The 17,281-nt window shown below is 35.2% G+C and overlaps 1 protein-coding gene across 2 annotated transcripts in view; it reads right to left on the bottom strand.

Moving 5' to 3' along the window:
- Positions 1–17,281, bottom strand: part of RPS6KA3 (ribosomal protein S6 kinase A3) — a 111,382-nt gene that overhangs the window by 77,681 nt on the left and 16,420 nt on the right. The window contains exons 1-3 of one of the 2 annotated variants that reach the window (XM_064278081.1): positions 14,306–14,393; positions 13,283–13,319; positions 7,452–7,508 (exon numbers count right to left, since the gene is read on the bottom strand). In XM_064278081.1, coding sequence (XP_064134151.1) covers positions 7,452–7,493 — 42 coding nt within the window. In that variant the 5' untranslated portion in view covers positions 7,494–7,508; positions 13,283–13,319; positions 14,306–14,393. Of the gene's footprint in view, positions 1–7,451; positions 7,509–13,282; positions 13,320–14,305; positions 14,394–17,281 lie in introns of those variants that run through there. The other variant, XM_064278082.1, reaches the window with a different exon arrangement.

The raw sequence follows: 17,281 nt of genomic DNA on the forward strand, positions 1-17,281 counted from the left end.
ATTTAATGCCACCATGCAGTGCTCATTATACTGCTATTTATCTCAGAAATATGGTCTGAATCCATATATACTTAAATCCACTAGAGTACATTTTTTCCCATGCTCTGAGTGCTAAAATACACTCTCAGCCAATGAGAGCTAGAATGACAGACAACACTGCATACAAGTAGTCAATGAGTGTTGTTAATGCAGCAGGGACAAATAAGCACTGTCAACGAGCACTCTATTGTACTTTCCTGTGATGAGTGAGTTCTTCAACCGACTATTGTTTATTCTACTAGGGTGCCTCTTTCTGTAGTTTGTGTTTGATCCCTGATTGCTGCAAGAGCTATGCAAGCTTGTGCTGGACTCATGGTTATGAGTATCATTTTGGATGCTCAAATGCAAGTTTTAAGGCAGCTCGAGGAACCTTCAAGGAAATGGAGGATAAAATCAGCAGGAAAACAGGAACTGGTACAATTCCTTGGATATTATGAAGGCCGTCATAAACATCGCCATAGCCTTATGGTTACTGGAATAATGGTATGTGTGGAAGCTGGAAAGCACTACTGCTAGAGGTTGATCATGACTTCAGGGGATTTGAAAACAAGAACAAGGCATTGCCAGTGTATTGCTTCCTATATTCTTTATGGGGGTGCTACTCCTTAACCTTTCATTTGAGATCATCTACAATGTATCCTCGACTTGTATTTTTAAGCGAATTTTTCTGACTACTAATGAGCTTTCTCTTATTCTCAACAGTCATGCACATGTCTCTGATATAAGTATGAACTACAAAGACTGAGTTGATAAGTATGTTTAGGATTTGTATTAATATTTACAAAATTGATGTTATGAGCAATTAATGAATGCACACTCATTTGAAATAAATGATAAAGAGAACAGAAAGGTCAAAGGCCCAAGTTAAGGGAAAGTCAACTCATTTCACAATTTTGGCTGAAGCCAGGCCTATCGTCAGCTGCAAAATTACTGGATACAACCCTACTTCCTAAGGGGCAAACTTTATCCCTGGTAAATAGTCTGGGAAAGCTGGATCAGTCACTGGAAGGAAGAGGACAGGAAAATTAACATTTATTAGGCTCTTACTTTGTGCTAGGCAGTTATTTGTCTCCTTTAATGCTCAATTCTCAAAAGAATCTTTGCCTGATACTGCAAAAACTGTTAAGAGAATCATTTCCCCAATAAACAGAAAATTAATTATTCTTGGGTGACTAAGGAGACCTCAAAAGTCAAGACTCTCTATTTCTTCAGCATGCATCATGCAGAGCATGGAGTCCTTTGGCCAGCTGAGGAAGGATGGAACATTCTGGAGCCTGGGAAACTATCTTGGCTTGAGATGCTATGCGGTACTCTACTTTTGCTAAGGGGGCAGGCCCTCTCCCCTGCCCCACAGGACTAAAGGATAAACATAATCAAGTCTCTCCAGGAAGGGAGATAGAACAAAAGATACTGGCTTGAGTAAGTTAATCGGTATGACATTCAACTAATTATATATATAAATATGGATTAGTAAAGCAAACATTCCTGGGGGAAGGGGATGGAGAAAGTTGATGACTAGTTATATTTTGGTATGGATAAATTTAACTAAATAAATTTATGTGATACATGGAGAAAATAAAAGTTTTTTTACATCTGGTGAGTAAAGACAGGAAAAGGATTGAACCTTTAGACAACCAGAAGAAAAGACAGCAGTATTAAAATTCTGGAAGAATGGGAGAAAAGCAGCTCTAGGATATGGGAGATAGGCAGATTACAGGGTAAAGGGAATTGTTTTTTAATTTGCTTTCTTTGTATTTTTTTTTTTGTACCTACCTTAAATTCTTCCCACCTTGCAACAGGCTCTCAAGGGAATTTTTTTTTGTTATATTTTTAAATTTTTTATTGCACTTTAGATGAAGGTTTATAAAACAAACTAGTTTCTCATTAAACAGTCAGTACACACATTGTTCTATGACATTGGTTAACAACCCCACAACATGTGAATGCTCTCCCTTTTCAACCTTGGGTTCCCTTCAAGGAAATTTTTAATACTGAAACCTGCTGGATAACTTCTCTCTTCTATTTTTTTTTTTTTTTACCCCTGAAGATAACCTTCCTGGAACCACCTCTGTCTGCTTTAATCTGGATTGATTATCCTCTAAGCCTATTGAATGAACTAGTCTCCTGAAACTTCCTTCATTCATCATATTGAGAAGACACTTTATCACAGTTGTAGTGCTAGGTCCCTTGTTTCCTGAATCCCATGTTTCTTCTTCTCACTTAACAACCCTCTAGTGTGGGTGGAGCTCATTTTCCAGCACCTTCCTGGAAAAAGGGTACATGTCTAAAATTTTCTGGGTTGAAAATCATTTCACTAAGCACATCATCAAAGGCATGTCTTCTGATTTCCAATGTTGAGAAGTATGACGTCATCATTATACCTAATCTTCACCTAATCTTCTATATATATTTTTAAAAAATCTTTAAAAGCTTTTAGGATCTTCTTTTTATCCCTGGTGTTTTGATATTTCATTATAATGAGCAGGGTTTGTCGTTGTTGTTCACTAAGGTTACCAGTAGGCTGTTTTAATCTCGACACTCACTGTCCTCATTTTGGGAAAAACTTTTTTTTTATATATTTTGGTATCCAATACTAAGATCATGATTATCACTGTATCATTATGAAAAAAAATTGGTGTGAATTAAAATGTGTCACACCATCGATTATAACAAGCATTTCAATTTTAGAGATGTTAGAATGTGGGGAAAATAACCAGGTACCTTTTGGTGTTCCCTAATTTCTTCCCCTCCATTTTATTTCTTTGTGGAATTTCCATTAGTTAGATGATAGATTTTCTATCTTTTTGTCTTATTGGTCTATTTTGGGGAGATCTCTTCAACTTTATAGCTTCTAAATATTCTACTAAAACACAAAAAAGTCCTATCACATTTTTAGTTTCTAAAAGTTTCTTCTTTATCTGATCCTTCTTCTTCATCTTCTTTTTTTAAAAATAGAATTCTATTCTTGTTTTGGAAATCCTGGTGGCATAGTGGTTAAGAGCTACAGCTGCTAACCAAAAGGTCAGCAGTTAGAATCCACCAGGCACTCCCTGGAAACCCTATGGGGCAGAGTTCTACTCTGTCCTGTAGGGTCGCTATGAGTAGGAATCGATGGCAGTAGGTCTGGGTTTTTTAATTTTATTGTTTTAGGGATTCCACTGAGTTTCTTAACACTCCAAGGATACTAACTTTTCTTTGTCCTTTTCCCCGCATTGTCTATTCCTCCAAGATCCTCCTCCTGTTTATTTTGATTTCATTCTTTCATGCTGGAAGCCTTCCTCGAACATCTGGTGATATTTGGCTTTTAACTCATTTTCAAGAGTGGGGCCTAAGAAGTGAACTAGAAGATCTGGAGCTTGTGTTCTTGTGAATGACTAGATGTAGTTAGAGCACAGACTAAGCTGCTATAATGAAGAAACCTCAAAATACAATGGCTCAAATGAAATAAATGCCTATTTTTCTCTCATAAAGAAGTTGATAGGTAAGAGACTAATTTAGGGTGGAGAGGTGTCTCTAGAGCATAAGGTCATTGGGAATCCAGATTTCTTGTAAAAATATCTTGGGTTGATGGTTACTCTCCATCTTTTCTAAGTCTTGTCCTGATCAAAACTGGCTTATCATCATACTCTACATTCTAGCCCATGGATAAAGGACAGCATGTTATGTCCAAATGTTTTTGGGCAAGATCTAGATGTCGCACACAAAACTTCCACTCCCATCTCACTGGCAAGAACTCTGTCACATAGTCACACACAGGCTGTGAAATGTGGTCTCTGGCTGGGCAGCCAGGTTCCGAGCTAAAACTGGGGGTTCTTTTGGAAGGTGAAATGAATACTGGGGTACAATTAGCAATCTCTATACACTGACAGCGTCTCAACTCTAGCTTTTATTGACTTGGTGCCTGGGCAAGTCAAATCCTTAGAGAGCCTCAAGTCTAGACAATCCTAGGACAGATGAGTACTTGCCCTCACCATGTCTCTCCTGGGGTTGTGTTAAGAAACAAAAATGGAACTAAAAAAGCTTTTTAAACTGTTACACACTATTTACGCTAGTTATAATTACTTAGTCAAATGATTTAAAACCAAATAGTTATTTCTACCTTAGACCTTGTCTACGATCTAATTATTTATCTTGACATCTTTGGTGAACAGACTCTAAAATGGCCCCCAGTTAGTTCTACCTCCTGATATTCTTACCCTTGGGTAATCTCCCCTGCCCTTGCGCTGTGAGTGGGATATATGACTTGATTCTAACAAAAAAAACTACAGCACAGGTGACAAGATGATTATGTTGCATCAGCTTGTAACTTCTGTCTTGCCTACTGGCTTTGCTGAAGTAAGCTGCCATATGGTAATGTCCACATGGGCAAGATCTACATGGGAAGGAGCTAAACCCTGACAACAATCATGTGAGCTGAGGAGCGGAGCCTTCTCCAGTCAAGTTTCAGATGAGACCCTAGCCCTGGTTGCCATCTTGATTGTAGCCTATTAGAGATTCTGAAGCAAAGGACCCAGCTAAGCTGTACCCAGACTCCTCCCCCACAGAACCTGTGAGATAATAAGTGTACACTGTTTTAAGCTACTAAATTTGCAGTAATTTATTATGCATCAAATAGACAACTAATATAACACCCAAACTTTCACTATTTACATTTTTAGCAATTGACAAAAAGAAAGCGTTTTATAAAAACTATATTCAAAGCACACGCAATTTAAAAGTATAAAAAGAGTATATGTTTTGGCAATTTTTTATATCTAATATCGCAAAAGAAATATTAAATAGTAGGCTTTTATCTGATACCTACAACTAATTCATGTGATCTGGGATGATCTACTCAACAACCTCACTCAGATTATCGGTAATATCTCAGCCTTGCACTTTTCCAACCAATCTCTAGAATGTAGTTTTTTCCCAGATGTACATGTTACTAATGCTGTGAATACTCTGAGGGAAAGTACAAGCCATAAAACCGCACATTGGAGAATGCTTTAATTTTAGATTACAATTAGAAATTTGGAGGTTTTCACTGCAAAGAAATTGTTACACAAAGATAAAAGGTATCTGGTGTTAGACAAATCAATATTAACACTTACAGTTTTTCTGTTTGCATACATGTAAATGTATGCTATAGACTAACCAAGTAAAGTACCTCATATGGTTCAGGGGAGCGAGAATCTAGATCAAATCTGAAGGTAACCCTGGGCACTAGGACCCAAGTTTGGGTCCCTGTGGTTGCCAAAATGTAATTCATGCACTCATTTAATGAACAAATACTTATTGAACACTAACTGGGTACTAGACATTGGATATAAAACATGGAGTAAGTTCAACATGGTCACTGCTTTCATGCAACTCACAGTTTAATAGAGACTACAGACAAGGAAATAAGCAACGGAAGGGAGTGCAGAGCTGTTGAAGGGTTTTAAGCAGAAGACTACAATGATCTCACTCTTCCATAACTGATACACTGTCCATGACAATTTGTTTGATATTTGGCAAGTTACCTTTCACAAGATGTTAAAAAGCATATAGAAATATAATGCTTTTTATATATTAGCAATAACCAGGTAGAAGACATACTAGAAAAAAGTCCTATACAACCAAAACTATTAAATACCCATGAATTATCTTACTAAGAAATGTAGAACTATACATAAGAAACCATAAAATTTTTGATAAAGGATATAAAAGAATATCAGAATAAATAAATGTTTCTGGATGTGAAGACTCAGTATTATTAAAATAATTCTCTTTATGTTAATCTGTAAATTTAACGTAATTCTAATAACAATTCCAATAAATTTTTAAGGAGTACTTGACAAATTGACTGTCAAATTCATCTGGATGATTAAATGCGTAAGAGTGGCCAAGAGAATTTTGAAAAGTAGAAATGTGGTAGGTGGGAAGGCTTGCCTTGCCATGAAGAAAACTATATAATAAAGCTATAGTAATTAGAACAGTATGGAAAGTCAAAACATTCAGGGTTTTATGGTAATTTTATATATGATAAAAGAGGCATGCAAGTGAGTAGGAAAAGATTGGATTTTACTTAATAAATGAGGTTTAGGAAAAAAGTCAGATTTCTACCTTATATCAGGTACTAAAATTCCAAATGGATCACAGATGTAATTGAAAACAAACAAAAATACAAACAAAATCATAAAAGCATTAGGTCAAAATATAAGAGGATATTTTTGTAACTTTGTTGCAGGAAAGAATTTTCTAACCAAAGCATAAACCCAGAAGTCAAAGAGTAAAAGTTTTTACAAATTACAACTTCTGTGCATCAGCCATGAAAGACAACATAATCAGTTTTTAAAAAACAAGGGGGAGAAAACATTTACAAGATATCTCATAGACATGGAAGTTAATATACAGACTATACACAGAGATATCAGAAACCAATAAAGAAACAACAAGCAACCCCTAAGAAAATTTGGCAAACACATGAAATAGAAAAGCCCAGAATGCATGGCTATTTAACTTGACTAAAAATCAAATAAGATATCAAGTGAAAGGAGAAAACATTTAGTGTGGCTTACATAAGAAAAAATTTCTGATAATATCCAGGGTTGACCAGGGTAAGCTTGAACAGGCACTGAAATTTTTACCATCTTTTTGGAGGGCAAATTTGGCAATGTCTATGAGATTTAAATGTCCCCATCCTTTGTTTCAACACATCGTTTTTAAAGACTATGTCCTACTGAAACACAAGTTCACAAAAATAAATAGGGGAAAATTACACTTAATGTAGGACACGCATAAAAGAGAAAACTACGCAACCATTAAAAAAGAGGTAGATCTATAAAGATGTTCAAGACCTGTTAAGTGAACAGAGCAAGTTGAGAATATGTATTTTTTTCCAAGTATAAATAATATTTGTCTTCTGTACAGAATAAAAAGAAGACTATAACTGAGTTGTTGACAATGGTTATCTTGGGGGTGGGTGGGGCAACTCATTAATCCAAGTAATATTTAATGAATGTTGTGATGTGCTGGGCATTGTTCTAGGTGCTGGGGATGAAGGGCTGAAGAACAAAGCAGATGAGGATATGGTGAATGTTCATTTTCTATGTTAACTATTTCTGTAAAGTATAATCTTTATATTTTTTGCCTTCATGAATAAATCTATGGTCAGCTTGATTTTTTTAAAAGGTCAGTTTTAAGGCACCCATGAAAAATTTTCAACAATATAAAGCAGTTTGTTTTGTCATTCTCTTAAAATCAGTCTCAAACAGTATAAAGAAAGTTTACTGGCATATTCAGGAATGTATTTTCGTAAAATTACTGTTTAAGCATCAACACATTTCTAATACCGTAAACTGTTACTTCGCTCGGTTTAAAAATAAGAATACTTCAATATGATGGCATCTGGTTTATCTGTACCACTTATAACACAATAGTTTACTTACAGTTTGTAGATTAATCTCCTCCTCTCCCATAGGTTCATCCATAATTTGCTGTCCATTCTGTGAAAAGCACAGCAAGTAAAAAGTTACCAAAACAGATCTCGCATCGGTGAGTTAAATGAAGGCAGGCCAAAAAAATCAAAGAATATTTTCAGTCCTACAGGGCTCTAATGAAGTAGAACCACCATACAAGGATGCAGTTGCCAATTTGCAACAGGTTGTGCTTCCAAAAGTCATCTGCAAATTAATTATTTGAAACTATAAAAGCATTTGTCCATGGAAATAATGTAGTAAATGATGATTACCTTTCCAGGTGAGCCCATGAGTTTACTTAAATAGTCAAATGCATTACAAATGGTTTTATTAAAACCTCACCAAACCATCACTTACAACACTTTCAATGGCAAAACACATTCTAAATTCCAACTCCACTGATAATTAATCATGGCAACTGATTAATTATTTGGGGAGAAAATTAAGCTAGATCTGTCAATAAATTTCAGATGGGTTAAACATTTAAATGTTCTAAAAATTATACAAGTATTATAAATATATAAATACAGGTAGATAATACTCATGGGGTAAGGAGGAAGGAAATCATAAAGAAAAAAAAAGGCATTTAAAAAGTGTAAAACTTCTGCCAGACACAAAAAAGATAAAAGACAAACTGATTACAAAAAAAAAGTAACATGTGACAAAGGGTTCGTATCTTCAATACATAAAGAGTTCTTTTTTTTTTAAAAAATTTTTTTACAAACCTGTTAAGAAAAAACGATGAACCTCAACAGAAATGAGCAATAAGGGGAAAAAAAGAGTTCAGCCTTAGTACTAATAAAAATGATGTGTTTAACCAAAAGATACCTTTTGCCTTTCAAATTGATTAATTATTTACAGAAAAAAATAACAGTGTTAATGTGGGTATGGGGCAACGAGCACTCTGGATATACTGCTGGTGAAAGCGTGAATCAGCACAACCTTTCTGGAATGCAATTTGAGTCTGTATTTAAAAAAAACACACATAAAGCTTGGAAATGTCCCATTGATTTAGTTCTTAAAAAAAATGGACATCTGTACAAAGATGTACATAGAAGAATGCTCACCACAACTCTTTTTCAAAAAATAACTCCGAATTGGAAACCTAAATTCTTAATAGTAGGGAACTAGTTAAATATATTATGGTACATCCATATAATGGAACACTATGCAGTCATTAAAAATGACAATAAAGATGTAAATTTATTGACATGGAAAGACACTTACATGTAATAAATGAAAAAGCAGTTTACAAAACAATATGGATTATAACAATCCCATTTTAAATAAATATATACATATGTTTTAATGTATATATTTGTATGGGAAAAAATCTGGAAGAATATACACCAAAACGTTTACAGTGGCTATCTCTGGGTGGTAATATTTTAGACAAGTCAAAGTTCGTTTGTTTTTGCTTATCTGAATTTTCTAATGTATCTACAATGAATATGTTATTAAAAAACTGGGTTTTGGGTTAGTGTAATTTAAAAAAATAACAATCAGAAGTCAGGAACATAAAGTGGCTTCTCTAGTTCCCTAAAAAAAATGTTCTTACCACTTGTTAATTCAACAAGTGTACAAGGATCTAAACTAATCATCTTCGGAGTCTTAACAACTAAGAAATAAAATGCAGCCCACTTATCACCCCATTCTGAGGTAAGGCAGCTATTCTCAACTTGAACTCTACTATCTATTCTCCCATTGCCTAATTTACCCATCCATTCATCCATCCACTTCATTTCATACATACTATGTCCTAGGTACTGACTTGTAGATGAGAGATAAATAAAACATGGCCCCCTTGGCCTCCATCCTAAAGGATCTTGCAGTCTAGTGACTCATACGAAGGACACCTTTCATTTTCATCCTTTCCACCCACTCATAGATGTTCCTAGGAAAGGGAACGCCTGTACTATACTACAAAGCACAGAAATGGTGCCAGATGCACGTAAGGGGGGATGCAAGTATAAAATCTATAGTTTCCTAAGATACTTCCACAGGCTACAGTATCACCCACTTACATGGTGATGACACCCAAATATCTCCAGGATACATCCCTCTCCTAAAAGCCACAACCATTTTATTCAACTGACTATTAATCATTTCTTACCCAAATGTCCCAGACAAACCTCAAAGCTCTCAAAAACACTGGCTTTGGAGTCAGATCATTGGATCCATGTTCCTGCTTTTATGCTACTAGCTATGAATTATAACACCTTGGACAAATCACTAAAACTATCTAAGCTTTAGTTTCTTTTTATGGGGGTTAAAAGTCTTATCTTCAGAGCTGCTGTGCAGATTAAATGAGATAAAAGATATAAAACACCAACCATAGTGCCTGGTATTTAGTAAGCACTCAATCAATGTTAGCTATTTTAAAAACCAAACAAACCAAACCCAGTGCTGTCGAGTTGATTCCGACTCAAAGCGATTTTATTACCTCCAAAATCCAGCCACCCCATCTCTGGCCCACCAACCTGCTGCTTCTATATGTGCGCCATCATTCATACAGTTGCCCAAGCTAGATTGTAAGTAGAGTTCCCTTTCTATAACACAGATCTGCTTAATGGCTCCACGGCTTTAGAAACTTTGGTCTAACTTAAGCTACACTTACATTTTCCATGGGAACCATCTGCTGCTGCTCCTTGTGATTTTCAACGTATGCAAAGCAAATTTCACAACTTATAACCTTTAAAGAAAACTGGTATGGTAGAAACAGCATTGAACTTAGGAGCTGGGAGACCAGAGGTAGAGTCCTAGGTCTGCCATTTATAAGCCTTGTGATTACAGACAATTCAGAATTTCTCTTAGCCTATTACTTTATCTGTTCAAAATGGGGACACTTGCCCTGCCTACCACAAAGGGTTGTTAGGCTGAAAACTGTGGTAACTCATAAGAAAGCACTTTATAAACTGTAAAGACCTGTACCAATGCAAATTATTACTAAGGCGAGGTAGCTGAGAATACTCCATAAAGTCCTTTTGATGTGAGAACTAAAAAAAAAATTTAGGACTGCTACGGGGTCTTGAAAGTCTTCAGTTCCAAGTACACATCATATACTTCAATTCTTTCTACTTCATCCTCACCTACATGTGAACATTTTCAAGACAAGAATGTACTACCTCAACCAGGCAGCCAACTATTCTATCTCAGAAAAAGCACTGTCTGCTGGGTAAAATGCTTCATTATGCAGTAACTTTCCTCAACCATGAATTCCCCTGAAAAGATACTAATATATGCTAACTTGCTTGTACTCTACCTGCAGTGTCACAGGAAGTGAACCTACATCTATGCCCATCAATCACTCCAAGTCTTTTCTAGGTAACTCAAGTTCCTTCAGACATCAAGACAGATGGCACCTGTCACTATTCTTGTTTTCTTCAGGGGGGTATACAGAGTTGTATGCAATTAGCATTCCAACTGTGTTGTGACCACTGCAGAATAAAGGCCAGGTCACCCTCCTTTCTCTCGAAAATAAAATTTTACTAATGCAGTTTTGCATATGCATGGTTTCTGGAAAGCCTACATACACTGGTGACTCATACTAAGTTTTCTGATGAAATCCTTGTCTTCCTTACTTATACTGCAACTAAGCCAGGTATCCTCTATCCTGTACTTGTTATTACTCTTAGTCCCAAGAGTAAAGCCATATTTAAATTTTTTGATTCATTTTTTTTTTCCAGCTCTGACCCATTGCTACGGTCTGTATAGACTGGGTTCCAAATCTGTCAATTAGCCTCTTCATTATTTTCAGTTCCACGTCACCTACAAATTTTACAACATACTCTCTTTTCTGAACTCCTCACCTGGCTAACACTATATACCAACAAAGCAATCTAACCAAAAAAAAGAGGGGAAACATGATCTAAAAGGTACTGTAAGCTCTACTTTTTACAAAAATACTTCCTTTCTGAGTTTAGCAAAGATTTATAACATTTTGAACAACTTAACTTGTAAAGCAGGAAAATATGAAAGCCAATGTTATCCTATATACCAGTGAAGCTTTGTAAATATTACCCCCCAAAAGCACCTTCACTTCAACAAACCTTTTATATCATTACATTGAAACAAGGATTCAAATGGTCTCTATTAGAAATTAGCATAAAGTTACTTCTACAGTTAAGAAATTTCCCTTTTGAAAAATGACCCTTAGTTTCATTAGTGATTAGGGTTACATGGACCATCAATCTGACTCAACAGGCACTTTCTACAGTTCTAAAAGCTCAAGGAAGAGTACCTATTAAACAGGGAAAGATAGCTCTTTAACTATGAGAAACAAGTAGGAAAGAATGTGCTCTGGAGCAGGCCAGTAGTGGGTTTAAGCCCAACTCTGTCACTTACTGGCGTAGTTACCTGAAATTGGGTAAGTTACTTAACGTGTTGATCCTCAGTTTCTTTGTTTGTAAGATGTATGTAATATCTACCTCAAGGAGATGTTGAAATTAAAAAGGACTCACCAAGGGATAGTAGATGCTCAGTAAATGTTACTTCTCTTCTCCGCTTTTGCCTCAATGGACTGTGTAAGATTTACTTTTTACAGATAACTTCTAAACATCCAATGCAATGAAGACTTATTAGGAGAGTGTTAAGATAGCTGGTTCATCACTTACTACAGCCCATTTCCTGCCAATCAGGGTGGAAGAGATCATTCATATGTGTGATATATTTTTACACAACATGGCTAAGAAAGAGTGTGGACCAAAAAATTGGTCGAAAAGTGAGGCAAATGTATTTATCCTCTCTCATCCCACCATAATGCCTTCCAGCCAAAAAACTACAGAGGTTGGCAGATTGTACAAATGCAAATGGGATGTGAAATACTAGAAAAGGTTAGGAGATGCTAATCAAACTTTGTTAGGCTGAAATGTGTAAAAAGTCACAAATGCCAATAACCTACAATATGGGTCTCATCAGAACAAATCAGATCAAAGAGATTGTTAAAGAGTTTGAGTCTCAGCAGGAATTGTTTTCAAAACCACTTTTAATGTTATTGTATAAAATGTGCACTGAGGATCATTAAAGAGGAAGAACAATTCAAAGAGCACTAATTCCGAACCAAGGTTTCAGGACCTCTAGAGTATTTCCACATTTTCAAGGAAGACTGGAAATGTTGAAAATAAGAACACTTTAATGCTTTAAAATAATTTCATCTTAACCCTATTAAACACATTGTTTTGTTGTAATGGCATGTTGTAACAATGCACATATCCAGGCTGGTGTTTGACACATCTGAAGAAAACATAATTTAAGTTTTAAAAAATGGCTTTGAATCCAGCAGGAGATCACCACGTGCAAGTATACTAGGACTAAAATTATCTGTGATTGATAAAATGCTACCTTATACTTAGTAGGACATATGATCTACTGACACTCTCCTAATTAGAAATGAAATTTACACATGAACATTGTTTAAAAAAGATTCCTCACAGAGAATAACATTCTGAATTAACTAGGAAGGGAGAAGGGGAAAAAAGGGTCCAAAGCCCTAGTGTATTACAACTTGGAGACCCAAGTTGTAGGACTGAACAAGAGCCACACTTCTTTTTAGCCACCCTCAAGTTTCCACAAGTATATCTGCCTTCAGAGTCCCTGTGATAATCAGGGGTTTTCCTGCCCCAATTTCTGTACTACTAGTTCCATGAAGGTGCTGAGTGTAAGGCAATAGACACCTCTCTCTCGAACGTCAGTTAAGACACCATCAAATTGTTCAGAATTCAAAGACTCTTCTATGCAATCACATTGAAACAATCAGAAACAAGCATTTTATATTCTTAATAAGGAATGTATATAATCCTTACCAATGTGACAGGATTAAGAATCAGCTCCTCATTTATCCTAAGGAAATATCAGAGATGTGCATAAAGACTTATGTACAGTGATAGTCATCATACTCATTATACTGAAAAATAGAAAACAATCTAAATGACCAACAGGGGACTCGTTAAATAAATCAAAATACATCTATTCATATGTAGGAACACTATGCAATGGTTAAAATCAGGGCCTCAAAGAAAAATCAATGATGCAAAGATATGCTTGCGATATATTAAATTAAAATGATACAAAACTATATAGTATGACCCCAATTTTGCAACCCCCCCCAACATGTGTGCATGTGACTGGCAAAACATATAAAATCTTATCAGTAGTTACCTGGGTCATAGGATTTTCTTCCTTCTATTGTATTTTCAAAATCATATGCATTTATTATGTGTTAGTTATATCAAGGGAAAAACAATAAATGTAATTAGAAAAATCAGTTTATTTCTAGTTAAGGTGCCTTTACACCTGGCTTTACTATTCCTCTAGCTACTAAAGGCCTGCAAGTACCCAAGCTATTTTCTGGACTGGAGTAGGAATGACCTCTAGTTATTGCTACATTTTAAGTTTAAGAGGACCCTCTCAGAAGCTTTTTTTCGTCCCCTGATCCTGTGGTTGTGGCCTGAGAAAACAGATTAAGTTTTAGGCCTGAATCCACCTCGTGTTTTTTGGAGTGTACCCCCCTTAGGGGAATTCTGCTTATGAAATAAGATTATGTTGAAATAAGAATAAAGAAATGAAAACACAGTAGCCAAAATTAAGTCTGCATTGTGACTATCAAGTATTAGAATCGACACAGCAGAAAACGGAACCCATGCCACAGAGGACAAACTTGAGTAAATGAAAAAAGAAAAAAAAAGAGAGAGAAGATTAAAAAACCATGGAGGACAGACGTAGAAATAATCTATGAATAACAGATGTTCCTAAAGGAAAAAAAAAAAAGGCAATTTAATCAATCAAAAGTATAAGAGAAAACTTTCCAGTTCTGAAAAAAAAAATACCTGAGACTGGAGACTGAGAAGGTGAGATCATCAACACCAAGATATGTCCTGGCAAATGTTTTTAAATTTCAAGGATAAAGATATAATCCTACAAGCATACAAGCAGAAAAAAAATAGGTTATTTTCAAAGTAACTAAAATCAGGTTGACCTCAGATTTCTCCTCTGTAACAATAAAATGCCGGAAGACAAGGAAGTAATGACTTACAGAAAGTTGAAAGGGAAAAGTTACAATCTAAGAATTTTATACCTCATCCTAGTTTTTCATATACAAAGGTCACAGGAAATTAGATCTGCAAAGCCTTGTAAAATTTCACCATCCTGGCAGTATCCTTTTTCATAAATTATTCAAAGGTATACCCTATACCACCAAAAGAGAATCAAAATAAAAGCTCAAGAATATTGTGGTAGGAAACAACTGGTGAAGATACTGATAGCAACTTAATATCTAGAAATAACTGAGTAAAATAATTAAGTTCACTAAAGGAAAAAGGGTCAATATTGAGGAATAATATAAGTATATAATATAAAAGAAAAAACACTTTAAAAATTAAAGGTCAGATTTGTAAATTAACGTGGACTCAAAAGAAGTGGAAGAAGGGAGAAGGAGCAGGGATTCTAAATTGTCTTCCCTAAAAGGATATTTAAAAACCATTATTTTTAGCAATTATGCAATAAATACAAATTTTGGAATGTTTTGAAAAACCATACAGTAACCAAGAATAGATCTTTATTACAGTAAATAGCACAAGAGAAGATAATTTAACTGGCAGAGACTGTTAATAACACGTTAAACTTTACCCATACAATCACATTCAACTCTAAGAACATGAGGTAGATATAATTACCCTTGTTTTACAGATGAGGAAACCAAGGCTCAGCAAAGTTAATTAGTAAATGGCAGAACCAGGATTCAAACCCAGGTCTTTCTAGTTCCATAATTCTAAATTTTATAACCTCCTCAAACAAAACAATCCATATAGCAGAGCGGGGAGGAAAAGAAGGAAAGAATAAAAATTTTAAAGTAAGATGACAGAGATCATTCCAAAAGTAACAATGTAAGAAATGTAAAGTTTAAATTGTCTAATTAAAAGGAAGTGTCTTACCGGGTATTTGATGGTATTACAGAATTGATACTTTTGTGTGAGTGATGATGGTGTGATGGCTATATGTTCTAAAAATCTTTATCTTTTAAGAAACAGAAACTCAAACATATACATCTGAACTGATGTAACTACGATTAGCTTCAAAATAATGCACTGGAGCCAGAAGGCGGTGTGGGGTATGGGGGGGACAGAGGAAACAAAACTGGCCTTGAGTTCGTAATCACTGAGGCTAGGTTATGGGACTATGGTTAATTATACCACTTTCTCTCTCTCTATTCTGGTATGAGTTTTAAACGTTTGACAATAAAAATAAAAACTTTAAAAGTCTTATATTTAAAAAATTAAAATACAATGATATACTGCTTTAATGAAAAACCCAAACAAAACAGATAGGTATAGAAAAGTCGAAAGAAAAAGAAAGCAAGTGTTGGTAATATTCATGCCACAAATAAAATGCAAGGCAAAAACCTTAAACCAATTTAAAAACTAAGCTTTTAAAACATGGTGCACTATTGATTATATTTGATGCTTCTAACAACTTTGGAAGCCACTGTCACCAATTTACAAATAAGGAAATTAAGCCAAGATGGGTATGTCAATCTTGTTAAGCACTGTAGCCCTCTCAGCCCCCAGCAAAAGGCCCAGGACACAGTAGGAGTTCAATAAATGTTTGTTGAATAAATGAGAAAGTCTAATATTCTGCTCAAGGGTAATAAGTAGCAGAGTCCAAATTCAAATCCAAATCTAATTCTAAAACCCATACTGATTCTAAAACCCATAGTCTAAATCCCACAAAAATCTTTTAAGTGTTATTTCATAGCCAGAGTATAGATGTTTTATTTCCTTCTGTGTATGCTTCTCTTTTCCAGATTTTCTGCAGTTGACGTGTATTATTTTTTCAAAGAGAAAAGTCTTTAAAAACAGTAAATGCATAACAGTATTGAGCATTTAACCCCAAACTAACTTAACCACAAAACACAAAAACAGATGCTTTGGGGACTATAAAACGAAATAAATGGAAGGGGAAATTTTAGCACACTAATATCAACCAGTACAATGAACAAAAGACAAAACATTTGAAGCAATTTATATTAGAATGAATACTAGATAGATACTGTATTTTATAATGTAAAAAGGAATATGGGTTCTTTCCAAGTATCTATGAAATGTTATAAAAACTGACCACTTTCTAGTCTGTAAAGTAAACCTAAAATTCTTAAAAGCAGGTATCATACAGATATTTTCTGATTACAAAAAAAAAAAAATGAAACAGGAAAATAAAGTACTTGCAGTCAGAAATCAGCATCCTTCTAAATAACTACTGGGTCAAGGAAATCAATAATAACAGCTATCATTTATTCACTCTCTGTTTCGTTCAAAAGGAGCCCTGGTGGCACAGTGGTTAAGTGCTTGGCTCCTAGCAGAGAGGTCTGCAGTTTGAAACCAAGAGCCACTCTGCAGGAGAAAGATGTGGCAGTCTGCTTCCAGAAAGTTTTACAGCCTTGGAAACCCTATGGGAGCAGTTCTACTCTGTCCTATAGGGTTGCTACAGGTTAGCATTGACTCGAAGGCAATGAGGTATTTTGTTCAAAGTACAGTGCTAGTGGTTTTACACATATTCTCTCATTTAATTCCAATTAATCATTGAAAACCATGAGGCATGTTAAATATAGTAGAGAAGAAAAAAGGTAGGCTGAGAGTTAATGATTCATCCAAGATCAAGGAGCTATTAAGTTTACAGATATGATCATTGAACCCAACTCTGAATCCAAAGCTCATACTACTACACAGATACGCTGTCATATTCCTGTTAGAATTCATATATAGGTATCTAGCTAAAATCATTTTTCCCTACTCATGAATTTTCCGTGA

Source organism: Loxodonta africana, chromosome X (genome assembly GCF_030014295.1).
Source record: "Loxodonta africana isolate mLoxAfr1 chromosome X, mLoxAfr1.hap2, whole genome shotgun sequence".
Lineage (NCBI taxonomy): Eukaryota > Metazoa > Chordata > Mammalia > Proboscidea > Elephantidae > Loxodonta > Loxodonta africana.